Source organism: Delphinapterus leucas, chromosome 15 (assembly GCF_059928025.1).
Source record: "Delphinapterus leucas isolate spDelLeu-1000000601 "Yukka" chromosome 15, BTC_Dleu_Yukka2, whole genome shotgun sequence".
NCBI lineage: Eukaryota > Metazoa > Chordata > Mammalia > Artiodactyla > Monodontidae > Delphinapterus > Delphinapterus leucas.
Genome location: NC_143143.1, coordinates 21,945,703 through 21,960,072, shown reverse-complemented (window position 1 = coordinate 21,960,072; position 14,370 = coordinate 21,945,703). Strand labels below are relative to the sequence as shown.

Genomic DNA, 14,370 nt, shown 5'->3' with positions numbered 1-14,370 from the left:
TATATACTAATGAAACACGCTGACTACTCAATGGATTGTCTGTAGCACATGTAACCAAGATACGAAATGTCAAGTGGCATCTCCTACCATCACAAAATCCTCAATTTCATGATTTTCTTTCAGGAACGCAGTGATGTTTTGCTCTGCAGTGTTATCCAATAAGTCATCATACTTCTTGTATACATTTAAGTATCTTCCATATTGAAGAGCATAAAATCAAACATACAAATACAGGTCACCAAATCAGATTAGTCAGAGTGGCAAATGAAGAGATAATATAAAAACCAGCCCAAATCACGAAAGAGGAATATAACGTGGCAAAATAGAGTGAACTGGGAATTCAGAACTTTAGCTTCAAATTCCAATCTTGCCACTTCCTAGCTGCATGAACTTAGACAAGATATTTCTCTTTTTCAAAGATCAGTGTCCTTAATTTTAAGTGGAAATGATAACAGCTCACTGGATTGTTGTAAAGCTGTAATAATATATATTTAAAGCAATTAATACTATGCCTAACGTACAGTAAATGTGCAATAAACATTACTTCCTATCCCTCCTTCCGGTTCTAAAATTCTACATCTAAATTTTAAGATGAAAATTTGTAACTAATGAACCTAAAGTCTATTGAATAGAATTAAGTTTCCCTGTCTGTCGTCAGATGAGGCAGAAATGGCTGGACAGATTTTCCCCAAATTGGAGGATGTTTGGGGGATGCTCTGACTTAAAATAAGTTTGAATTAAAATAAAGATGACATGGAGTAAACAGAATTAACTTTGTGGGGCCCAGGGGTATACTTCCAAGAGCTGGCTAACACTTCAGAGACTCTGAAACTGAGATACAAGGAGAAGCCCATGGAACTGTCAGTATAGAAAAACAAACTATATGTATAAGAATCAACAACAGGGAAAACAGAGGTTTCAAATACATGACACCAGATTAAATTCACGAGGGCAGAGCTTTCAAATCTGAGGCTGTGGTTTTCAGAATAGATTAGCAGCAGTTCTCAGCTGGGGGTGATTTTGCCCCCAGGGGACATTTGGCCATGTCTGAAGACATTTTGGGTTGTCAAAACTGGGGAGCGCCCTACTAACAGGTAGAAGCCAGGGATGCTGCTAAACATCCTACCATACACAGGACAGCCCCTCATAATGCAGAATTTTCTGGTCTAGTCTTCTTGCTTCCCTTCCTCTTTTGTTCTCTTCTTTTGTGATTTGATGACTATCTTTAGGGTTGTGTTTGGATTGCTTTTTCTTTTTTGTATCTATTGTACATTTTTGGTTTGCAGTTACCATGAGGTTTTGACATAGCAGTCTCTCTCTCTCTATATATATACACACATATATACATACAAGATTGTTTTAAGTTGCTGGTCTCTTAATTTCAAATGTATTTCCAATATCTTGCACTTGTAGTCTCCTCACGATTGCTCGTTTTGACATATTTGTGACATTATATTTGTGTGTGGATGATTTCCTACTTTTATTGTATGTTTGCCTTTACCAGTGAGCTTTCCCTTTCGTAATTTTATTGTTTCTGGTTGTGGGCTTTTCTTTTCCACCTAGAGAAGTTCCTTTAGTATTTGTTGTAAAGCTGGTTTGGTGGTGCTGAATTCTCTTAGCTTCTGCTTGTCTGTAAAGCTTTTGATTTCTCCGTCGAGTCTCAACGAGAGCCTTGCTGGGTAGAGTATTCTTGGTTGTAGGTTTTTCCTTTTCAACACTTTAAATATATCATGCCCCTCACTTCTGGCCTGCAAAGTTTCTGCTGAAAAATCAGCCGATAACTGTATGGGGGTTCCCTTGTATGTTATTTGTTGCTTTTAATATTTTCTCTTTGTTTTAAATTTTTGTCAATTTGATTAATATGTGTTTCTCCCTGGGTTTGTCCTGTATGGGACTCTCTGCACTTCCTGGAATTGAGTGAGTGTTTCCTTTCCCATGTTAGGGAAGTTTTCAGCTATTATCTCTTCAAATATTTTCCCAGGCCCTTTTTCTCTCTCTTCTCCTTCTGGGACTCCTACAATGCAAATATTGGTGCATTTAATGTTGTTCCAAAGGTCTCTGAGACTGTCCTCATTTCTTTTCATTCTTTTTTCTTTATTCTGTTCCACAGCAGTGATTTCCACCAATTGATCTGTCTTCCAGCTCACTTATTCATTCTTCTGCCTCATTTATTCTGCCATTGATTCCTTCTACTGTATTTTTCATTTCAGTTATTCTATTGTTCATCTCTGCTTGTTTGTTCTTTAAATCTTCTAGCTCCTTGTTAAAGATTTCTTGCATCTTCTCAGTCTGTACCTTCACCCTGTGTCTGAGACCTTGGATCATCTTCACTATCATTACTCTGAATTCTTTTTCAGGTAGATTGCTTATTTCTACTTCACTTAGTTGTTCTTCTGGGGTTTTACCTCCTTCCTTTGTCTGGAACATAGTCCTCTGCCATCTCATTTTGTCTAACTTTCTGTGTTTGTGTTCTCTGTTCTGCAGGCTGCAGGACTGTAGTTCCTCTTGCTTCTGGTGTCTGCGCCCTGGTGAGTCAGGTTGGTCCAGGGGCTTGTGCAGGTTTCCTGGTGGGAGGAACTGGTGCCTGCCCACCGGTTAAAATCCATGAATTTCTAAATGCCAGAACCTGTCTGGTGCCATGGCTTTCATATAATAGAGGTGAACCTGTTATTTGAATTGTGGCTCTCCTATCTGTTTGCTGGAAAGTTATCGTTTCCTTATCTGCAAATAGGGCTAAATAGTAACACTGATGTAAGTAAACATTGGCAACTCTTATTCTTTCAGGTATGTGGGAACAGGGATTGTTTATTTGATGACAGTTAGGAACTCTAAACCAATGCCAATGGCTAAGTTACAACTAAACCAACTTACTTGTAGGGGCCAACTTGATTTTTCTGAAATACCTCGAAAGTTTGATCCACAAAGTCAGAAACCAGTTTTTCATCAGCATTAACAGTTCCAAGAATCAGATTATATCCTTTCAACTCTGGGAACAGGACAGATTCCACCTAAAGAGGAGAAACCACTTTTATTTTTTTTTTAAAGATTTATTTTTTGATGTGGACCATTTTTAAAGTCTTTATTGAATTTGTTACAATATTGCTTCTGTTTTATGTTTTTTGGTTTTTTGGCCACGAGGCATGTGGGAATCTTAGCTCCCTGACCAGGGATCGAACTCACACCCCCTGCACTGGAAGGCAAAGTCTCAACCACTGGACTGCCAGGGAAGTCCTGAAACCACGTTTAAATGTCACAAGACATCCACAAGACACAAGGAGGAAGATGACACCAAAATGTAAAGTCTCCTGCAATGCACTCATTTCCAGGGACATCAGCTGCATTTCAACTCTCTTTCTTCTCTGATGGTGCTGGAATCACCCCACTGTTCCCTTTACCTCTATTCTCTCTCCTCTTCCTCTTGTTGGATTACTCATCTTTCAAATTCTTGCTCCTTTGAACTCTCACATCCTTAGAGAGTCCCCCCTGGGCCCCCAGTGGATGTTAGGTTTCCCCGCTTAAAGTTCACATTCTAAATTTATCCCACTTGGCACTCAACATAATTGTAATTAAATGAATGTGTAATGAGCTGTTCTGGGTTTGTCCTGGGATATAAATACCATGAGGGTCTGGATTGTATCTGACTTCCTGACTATTGTGAAGGGCCTAACCAGAGCTTGGCACATAGTAAGTGCACATAAACATTGTGTGAGTGGATAAATACTACAGTGGTACCCCTCCCCACCACCAAACACTTTCCTCTCTAATGAAAAGCTACTAGAGGCATGGGTTCCAACTCAAACTCTGCCGCTAGCTATGTGACCTTAGGTAAGCTACTTTCTCTGGACTTTAGTTTTCTCATCTGAAGAAAGGGAGAGATGTACTAGGTTCTTCTCTCAGTTCAGGAGAAAAAGCTATGTCGCTATGATCTGAGGCACAAAAAGTATTTTTCCTGAGAATTCAACACTCCAGCTTCTTGATGGCACATGTGTATCTCTGAGAATGTTCTCAGTTGCATGACTCATGCAAGCTGCAAGTCCTTGCTGGGGACCCATTGCCTTCCACTGCTCTCCCGACTAAGAAAGATTTTAGTGATCTGTCTAAGAAAAGACTCTTCAGAGGGCTTTACTGAGTTATGAGTTATATGCCGCTGATGAAAACGCATTGATTTAGAAAGGGGGAAAAGCAAGTGCAACTGATCTTTGTCTTCCCTCTTTTGACAATCCAAAGGTTTTTAAACCAGTGGAGAAGCAACTTCTTTGCTGTAGCCACACTGTAGGCAGTGTTTGAAAGCAGGATATGAGTGAAATGGCTTAGGGCAGCACAACTGGAGCATTCAGGCCTTGCAACAGATCATAGGTGGGCAGGATCAGGGATTATCTCTTGGGAAAAGTCTTCAATCGAAAGAACATTTTAAATGTGGCTGGTTCTCACTATGGAGAACAGTATGGAGGTTCCTTAAAAACTAAAAGTATAGTTACCATACGATCCAGCGATCTCACTCCTGGGCATATACCCAGAGAAAAGTCTAATTCAAAAAGATACATGCACCCCAATGTTCATAGTAGCACTATTTATAATAGCCAAGACATGGAAGCAACCTAAATGTCCACTGACAGATGAATGTGGCCTACACACACAGACACACAGACACAGACACACACACACACACACACACACACACAATGGAATACTGCTCAGCCATAAAAAAGAATGAAATAATGCCAGCTGCAGGAATATGAATGGATCTAGAGAATATTATTCTAAGTAAAGTAAATCAGAAAGAGAGAGACAAATACCATATGATATCACTTATATGTGGAACCTAAAATATCACACAAGTGAACTTATTTATGAAATATAAACAGACTCACAGATGTAGAAAACAAACTTATGGTTACCAAAGGGCAATGGAGAGGGAGGGATAAATTTGGAATTTGGGATTAACAGATACACACTACTATGTACAAAACAGATAAACAACAAGGACCCACTGTATAGCACAGGGAACTATATTCAATATCTTGTAATACCCTATAATGGAAAAGAATCTGAAAAAGAATACATACACATATATGTATAACTGAATCATTTTGCTGTACACCTGAAACACTGTAAATCAACTATACTTCAATTAAAAAATTTTAAAAATACACCTGTAAAAAAATGTGGCTGCTTCTCTTATGCCCCACAGAGCAGTCTGTAAAACCGAGCCAAGAACAATAGTGCTCTTTCCAGGTAATTATTGTTACTATCTGCTTATCTCCATGGCTCTCTGATCCCAGGCTTCTTGGTTTTGTCATTACCTTCAGTGCTTTCTCCTGTATACTTCTCCAACTTTGGCATTTCCCTGGCACTTTGAGTTAGAAAATTCTCCCATCAGGAGAGAGACTGACCCAAGCAACTCCATTCCATAGGGGGAATATATAATTATATATATATAATTTTACACATATATATATTTATATATCTATATAATGATTATGAAAGTAATGCATCCACTGCTAATGCTGTTTTACATTCTGCTTATTGCACTTTCAATTTTATAAAATCCTTATCTCATCCAGCTTCCTTTTATTTATGTCTCTCATTCACCTCTTTTCATTTCAGTCAGTATTACAGATCCATGTTTTTCTCAGTTTTTTGCTAAGGCAAATATTTTCTAATATTTACTTTGGTTTCCTTGAGTAACTTTCTCACAAATATGCCTTCCTTTTGCACCTTGAGTACTACTTTCAAACATCTCATGCTGACGTTTTTTCCAACTTTTAAAATTCATCTTTAACCATAAATAAGACAGGACTGATAGGGGATGGGGTACTGTCTATCTGTTGCTGTTCTTAGATATTCTTCTTAGATATTCAACCTGAGGGACTATTCTTTTAAAATGTCACTACCCAGATCAGAGATAATACAGTGTGAGGGGTTCAGGGAGGCAGACTGTGCTATGGGCATCTCTAGATGGAGAATTCAGATCCGGGGCTGCTTTTTCTCATAGTCTAGTAGAATCATCAGCATTTACTTGGGCCTAGCTTTCAAACCTGGTACAAACTGTGACCTATGACTATGTCTTCTTGGCATTACAACCCACTGAATCTACTACCAGCCCCTGCCAGGCTGTTAGCAGCAGCAGCCACATAAGCCCCGGGCTCTCCCAGCCCAGCTGCTCACAGACACTGCTGATCAACAGCAGTGAAGGGGAACTTGAGTGGTAGGTACTTTAACTGTCTCCAAGCCCCACACTTATCCTTCCAAATTACAAGGTCTTCTCTTTCATTTCCTTCCTAGGGATACTCATTGTAGGAGAGCTGCCCACGTTTCTTCCCCCTCTGAACATCCAGTTTTCCTGTTAGTTTGACTTGGTTTGGTTCAAAACCCCCAATTTAGAGTTCTCTGGTGAAATCAGCTGGAACATGTGGCTTCACATGCTTCCCTACAAAGTCCAACTCTAATCATGAGCTCTTAGAGCCCTCTAAGCACAGCGCTGCAAAGAGAAGAGTGCTTAAGAGCATCCAAGCATCATACATAATGCATGGGGAGGGAGGGAGAGGGAGGGATGGGGAGGGGAGAAACACCCCGCAAGTCCCTTCCCTATATGGGGCTGGACACCGGCCCTCTTGCCACACCAACCACCCAGAGGGGGCCGAAGATGGAATGCCAAAGAGTCACACTCATGTGGGTGATCCTGCCCAGTTCTAAAAGTCTGCGAATAACTGTCTGTAATCTGATAAGTAATGTCACCCTGGAAAGGAAACTTGGAAAAGGGCTTGGGCCAGGAAGAGAAGCTTTAATCTCTCCCCTAGAAGCCTACAGTGAGTTAAACAAACAACAAATGGAAATTCAAGAACTAAATTAGATATAGTCTTATGAAAATTCTTGGCAAAGTACACGGCAATTGATCCATCATGAATTATTAACCCAAGATGGATATGGCTTGGGACACATCTGCCCTTTTGAGGTTGGCATCATGTGGGGAACTCTACTTTCTCACAAAGTAACTCTTAGTGTCCTTGTTAATGGGATGTGTGGACATTTCTTAAAGGCCCAAATCCTCTTTCTGGGAGTCAAGTGGGTGTACTCAGGATATATCTCCCAAAGTATCAATAAAACCCTACCTTGTACAAGCAGCCATTTTAACTATATTTTATTCAATATGTGAATAAAAATACAAATGAATAATTAAGTGAATACTATACCTTGGGAATCCCCCTAGAGTTCTTAATAATTTCCAAGAAAGAGTTGTGTATTAATTCCCAGCAGTCATCAAAAGATGGATTAAAGACAATAATGGGCTCATTGACTTCAAGCTTGATCATGATCAGCTGAGGTATAAGGAACTCCATCTCTCGGTAGGGCTCCTCGAAATCATTCCCATCCTTCAGGAGACATAAGATATGGAAATTATTACAAAATGGAACCTTCTAGAATCAAGGGAGTGAATCTTACCCATTTATAGTACTACATGGGCACCAGGAAAGGAAATGAAAGGTACCATGCACTGTTCATATTTAAAATAAGGGCAAAGTATGGCTTAGCCCACCTGAGTTCACCCTCTCCCCCTTCTTCAAAGCTTTGATTCAGTACGTTTACTTTGCTTGGAAATTCCTTTGTCAGTATTTCCAAATCCTCCCCATCCTTTAAAATTCAGCTCAAAATCCCCTCCCCTGGGAAGCCTCCCTGTTCCCCAGCAAGAAATAATCTTCCACTTCTGAACTTCCGTATTTCCACTTCCTTATGGTATTTTATCTTTCTCTCGTGAGATTTACATGCACATCTTCTCTACACTAAACTTAAGGGCAGGATCTGTCTCTGATCCATCTGTGTCCTCCAAAGTACCCAAAGTATCATTTAGTACGTCGTAGGTGCTCAATAAAAATGTGTTGACTGAATCCACAAGTATAAATAGTTTATCTGTATACCTCACATGAAGTTGCTAATTAGCATATAGTATATTTTAGACACTAAAATTGTCAACCTTCCTGCAGTAGAAATATTGGTGTGGAGATACTTCTAATTCCCAACACAGGTTAGTAACACAAAATACCTTTCATAAACTACAGTGCCTAAGGAAATTGGCACGGGGCAGCTGTAAAGTACTTGTCCGAGTAATTGATTCTAGAGATATCTAGATTGGTTTAAGGATTATTGATAAGCATCAGTTGAATGCCTGCTATGTACCAAATGCCCATAAATTTCTTTCTTTAAGATATACGAAGACATTAGTTTTCCCTTTGTGTGGAATCTTAGAGTGAGGCTTGTTCCCACACCTGAGCTGCTTCTGCTTAGCCAGCAGATGAGGACAATGACAGGTATAGCTCAGTCCACTGTAGAGTGCTAACAGTGCAGTCTAAATTCAACAGCATCGGTTCTACATTCTTTTGAGCAAAAGGGCAATTGTTCATTTTTACTCTATTTGTAAAAATGCTTAGAACTTAACCTTTCCTAACAGGCAATTTTAAATTTTAGAGCTCTTTTTAAGATAAAATGGCACATAATATAAAATCCAAAAGAATATTCCTTGATCTCCCAGGTTACCTAAATTTAAGGGATGCTTTGAAAACCAGGACTTAGTGTTTTAGTTTTTATCTAGACTTCACTGAAGTAGTTTCATGAAAGAAGTTATTAGGTCAATAAAGCCTTTTGTTTTTAGAGGTACCCTTTCAAAGACTGAAGAACAAAAGCCAATATCTGCAATGAACACACACAACACTCCCTAAATATCAAGCCAAAAACTGATAACAAACCGTTTTCAATGCCTTCTTTTAATAGAGAGGATGAAAAAGTGACCACTCCCTCTACTGTAGGAGGTATGCATTCCATTTTATTCAATCTTGCTTTAAATTTTCTTAATTTCTCTAGTTCTATAGATTTTTACCAATATAGTAGGAGGTAATTATCTCAGGAAAGGTTGCTGTGTGTTTAAATAAGTCATTTTTATAAGCTAATAATCACCTGATATGTGTTCAAATCAAGAATTTTACTTTTTGGCTTGGCTTACAGCTGAGGACCTTACATGACTGAATCCTGAGTCTATCTCAGTTGATTCCACTCCAAAGGGTCTACTGCTGGTCCCCTACATACCTTGTGTATCAAGAAAAAGGAAACGAGGTCCTTCAGAGACTTAATAACCAACTCCCTGAGCTGGAGTGACATGAAGGATGCAACAGAAGCAAAATATTCCTCAATGCGACGAGAGGAGCCATAGTCACTCTTGGGAGCAAAAAGGACCCACTGCTCCTTCTGGGAGACAAAAAGCTGGGCACAGGTGGGGATCCATCTGTAAAGAAAGCAGGGCGTCTAACTAAGAATCTCTTCCAAGCTCCAAGAAGTCCTCTCAGCCACTCCCCCCTCCCCACAACAAGGCAGATGGCTCCTTTCCCATTAAGCAGCTTTGCAAATTGGTACTTTCATATCCCTGGCCACTTCACCTGCCAACATCCCTTTCTGGGGAAGACAGTAATAAGATTTGGATTGAGAGGCTGTTCTCCCATTAGCAGTACCCAAATGAACAGCCCTGCTGAAAGACGAAAGTGTCTATAGTTTCTTCATTATATTCAGAGATTGGGGTAAAGGGGTATAAGGAACTGGAATGCTCTCTCCAACTTCTCTCCCTGGCGGATGTCTGTTTTCTGATTGAGACTTTATGGGGGGAAAGAGAAAGAGGAGAAAAGGAAGGAAACTTGGGAGGAGAAACTCCAGTGTGGCAGTGGCTGCTCAGAAGTTGAGAGCAGAAATCAGAAAACCGAAAGAAGAAACGGATGCCTCGTTGTTCCTTTCATCCTACTTCCCCCAATTTGTAATTCCCAGTGGGAACCACTGGCATTTGCACCCTATCACTTCTCTTTTCTGACTGCTAGAAAAGTACTACTCTAACAGTCAGAGAAGTACTGGTAATAGTCATAGTTGTAGATGTAATAATTATATTTAATAGCTACTACGTGCCAGCTATTGTATAAACATTTTCTCTGATAATAAAAACCCGTTGGTAGGTATTATCACCATCATCTCACATAAGGGAATTTCTCTGGCTCTGGACACAGTCCTGCATGCATTTGCAAAGGAAAAAAGAATTAAGTGCCTAAAAACTCCCATCCTTGGAACCCTGCAGGTATTTATCTGGGCCACCTGAACACAAGTCATTTACATGCATTGTCCTGTAACCCAGCAAGGCCTACAGGATTTCAGAGGGAGGGAATGGAAGTGGTACTGTCATCGAGGAATGGTAATGAGAGAGTTTCAAAAAGGCAGAGGAAGACGAGGAGTGAGGGTCAAAGATCAGTGTACATGAGGAGGCACAGAGGCTGTCGGGGATGGGAACATGGGAGGAAGAGAACAGAGGAAGATGTCAGTGAGAAGCCAGCAAAATCTGTGCACCCCCCAGGTTGGATACGTTTTCACTTCACAGAGTTTTTGATCTTTATGATACTGTGATACAGCCCCATTCTGCGGCCAGATACTGACTTGTTGAGAAGAATTTGGCGTGCTTCCATGCAGTGTTTCCGGACTACATCCTGATATTCGTGAGGCTGCAGAGGTAATTTTCCCGCCAGTAATTCTGCTGTTCGAACAAACCTGAGGTCTTTAAATCTGCAGAAAGAGAGGGAAAAACTTCCTAAGCTAAGTAGATGCTTTATAACAAACTTTGTATGATGGGTTCAAAGGAAATATATTTTCATTTTTCAGTGAGAGGAGATATAAACAGATTAAAACGAATTATATCTGAAAAATCTGGGAGTCTGAGGAGGGAGTGGATAGTTCACAAGAACTCTTGCAAGGAGTAGATAAACTCAGCAGGTATTACTGAGCCTTCCTATGTGTCCTGCTCCGGGTAACCCATCTGGGGAGTGGGATTTTGACACTGACCTGGAATTTGGCTGGCTGGGAACTGGGATATCAAATGGACAAATCAAAGCTCTTTCCAACAGTGAAGACACAGAGGACAGGGCAAGCAAAGCACCACCTTCATGATCAAGTGGGTTCCACTCAGTCCTCAATGTGGCCCCCTGGGTGAGCTACTCAAAACAACTTGGAGGTCCACTTTGGTCTGAGCCCAGAAAACCCTATAGACCTGCCCCCGACAGCTGACAGGCTCACCGAGACACCCACAGCATCCCTGGCACAGTACCTTACATAGCACGGGTACTCAATAAATATTTGTTAAATGAACACATGAATCTCTTCCTGCCCTCTCTGATGATAATCTTACCTTCTATTTCTCTCAGATTAATGGAGGTTCTGCCCTTTACCACACTCCACAAGGCCTTTTTTAGCTTACAGGGCCACCATTTCTCTTCCTGACACCTATTCATTCATTTATTAATCAGTCTTTTAAATCATCAGTGCCTACAACTTCCCAAACTAGATCTCTGCTCACTTTCTTAGCTTGCCTCAGTTCTCGTTTCTCATTTTCATCATCCACCGTAATGACCCATTAGGCACTTTCCCTCATCCTTCTAAAATCCCGCAGTCTACATTTTTATTCCTTTTTGGTGGAGGTGGTGAACTTAGTCTTCATCTTGTCTGGCCAGTCACAAAGCACTGCTAGGGGAGAGCAGAATCTGAGGACCTCACTCTCCACACACTTTGATATCCAACTCCAGCATGGCCCTGGTCACAACCTGATAACTATGTTACTCATCTTTAGTTCAATCCTAAAAAACTTCCCACAATGGCCAGCAAAATCTACTCTTTCTTCAGATCACGACCCTCATTCTGGCCCCTAAACCCCTCACCCTTCACTGATCACTAGGTGACCTCTTAAAATGTTTAAAGCTAAATGCTGCAGGTCATATAAGAATATTTTTCTGTAGCATTTCCTTAACAAATCTTTCTCCTTGATGATTTTTTGGTTCAGCTGACAAAAACCTACATGATTTTGGTTCACTTTTGTGCCTTTGTTGCCTATATAATCTTCTTCAGGGAACCATGAAAAGCAAGTGATAAGAATCCTTCTTACAGTAGAAGCTATATGTTCAATAATTTGTCATCTTCACTATATGATCAAATTAAATTCACGTGTACATCCTCTTGGTACTGAACTTCTGGCAATTTTACCAGCCCTGTGACTGACTTCCTTGTTAATTTCTAGGTTAATTTATTTTTTGAGGCCATAAACATGCTTGTAGTTAAGCAGTATCTTCATTTATTGAACAACTACTGGATGCCAAGCACTGTTCTAAGAACTTCACCCAACAACCCCATGAGGGAAGTGTTGTTATAATTCTCATTTTGCATATAAAGAAACAGGGGTCCAGAAAGCTTAACTTCCCCAAATCACACAGTTCATCAGGGACAGAGCAAGAACCAGAACCTAGGCTGTCTGGTTTCAGAGCCCACTCTATAAATTATTACTCTTCTATAAATTATTATTATATACTTCTGCCTCATTAAAAACTTACTTTTTTCCCCCAGTGTCCTTACTAGCACCTCCAATGCCTTAGAAAACTGAATTCAGTTCAAAGAGGGAATGTGTTTATTTCTTATCATTGGTGGGCTCTGTCCTAGGTTGACCTCACCTGCAATTCCTTTTTAAAATATAGGTAAAACTAAGAATGTGAAAAAACAAGTAAGTTATCCAAGTAACGAGGCTCTCCAAAGACTAAACACATTCACAGCTATAGATCCTCCCCAAACAAAATATTTGAGCTACTGATTAAGTTCACCCAATCAAAATTACATAAACACACCGGCCTCTAATTTTTCTAATAAAAAACCCAGATGGTGGCAGCTCATCATTTCATTAGCCTGCCTTTGGTGAACTCTGGTGGCCTCATTCTCCCACCAGGATTCACACCCCTTCTTGAGGGGTTCATAAAAAAAATCAGTCTTTCTTCCTAGCAATTGATGAATGGATAAACAAAATGTGGTATAGCCATAAAATGGAATATTATTCAGCCACAGAAAGGAATGAAGTACTGAGACATGCTTCAATATGGATGAATCTTGAAAACATGATGCTAAGTGAAAGCAGCCAGACATGAAAGGCCACATATTGTATGATTCCACTTATATGAAATATCCAAAATAGGCAAATCCATGGAGACAGAACGCAGATTAATATTGCCAGGGGCTGAGTGAAAGGGAGAAGAGAGGGTGACTGCTAATGGGTGCAGGGTTTCTTTCAGGGATAATGAAAATATTCCCAATATTTTCAGGAAAGTTGCACAAATCTGTGAGTATACTCAAAATTACTGTATTGTACACTTCAAAAGGGTGAATTTTAAAGTATGTGAATAACAATTTAGAAAAATGAAAGAGAAAGAAAAGTGGCCCCTGCCCCCTCTGGACTTCTACCAATACCTGTGGCAAATTTAGTCGCTGATCAATATAACTGAGACTACTGTTTGCCAACCCTGTGCTGGCCCTGAGTTACATAAAGGAATAACCTCAAAAAACTAAAAATATACATATAGAGTTGCCATATGATCTAGCAATCCCACTCCTGGGCATGCATCCAGACAAAACTATAATTTGAAAAGGTATATGCACCCCTATATTCACAGCAGCACTATTTACAATGGCCAAGATATGGAAACAAGCTAAACGTCCACTGACAGATGAATGGATAAAGAAGATGTGGTATACACACACACACACACACACACACACACACACACTGGAATATTACTCAGCCATAAAAAAGAATGAAATAATGCCTTTTGCAGCAACATGGATGGAACTAGAGATTATCATACTAAGTGAAGTAAGTCAGACAGAGAAAGACAAATATCAGATGACATCACTTATATGTGGAATCTAAAATATGACACAAATGAACTTATCTATGAAACAGAAACAGACTCACAGACGTAGAGAACAGACTTGTGATTGCCAAGGGGGAGGGAGAGTGGGAGAGGGACAGAGTGGGAGTTTGGGGTTAGTGGATGCAAACTATTATATGTAGAATGGATGAACAACAGGGTCCTACTATATAGCACAGGGAACTATGTTAGATAAACCTGTAATAAACCATAATGGAAAAGAATATGAAAAAGAATATATACATGTGTGACCGAATTCCTTTGCCATACAGTAGAAATTAACACAACATTGTAGATCAACTATACTTCAATAAAATAAATTTTAAAAAAGAATTTGGAAAGGAAATAAACAAAAAGACTCAAGCCCTCATACATTTCATAGGCTAGAGAGAGTCAAAGTCGTAAACATATAATTATCATTCAGTGTGATACATTTCATAATGGAGGTCTAATTAACACCTACTGGATACTTACATCAGGCACTATTCTAAGTACTTTACATGTATTAAATTATTTATCCCTCCTACCAACACTATGAAGTAGGAAGTCTTATTATCCCAAATTTAGAGATAAGGATGTTACTTATGAAGCAGCAGTTAGAGGCGGACCTGAG

At 39.8% G+C, this 14,370-nt stretch overlaps 1 protein-coding gene across 1 annotated transcript in view; it reads right to left on the bottom strand.

The window, feature by feature from the left end:
• DNAH3 (dynein axonemal heavy chain 3) overlaps window positions 1-14,370 on the bottom strand; it is a 196,159-nt gene that overhangs the window by 169,536 nt on the left and 12,253 nt on the right. Inside the window, exons 8-12 of the mRNA XM_089896064.1 lie at window positions 10,459-10,584; window positions 9,079-9,274; window positions 7,194-7,373; window positions 2,872-3,008; window positions 88-193 (exon numbers count right to left, since the gene is read on the bottom strand). Coding sequence (XP_089752190.1) covers window positions 88-193; window positions 2,872-3,008; window positions 7,194-7,373; window positions 9,079-9,274; window positions 10,459-10,584 — 745 coding nt within the window. The remainder of the gene's footprint in view (window positions 1-87; window positions 194-2,871; window positions 3,009-7,193; window positions 7,374-9,078; window positions 9,275-10,458; window positions 10,585-14,370) is intronic.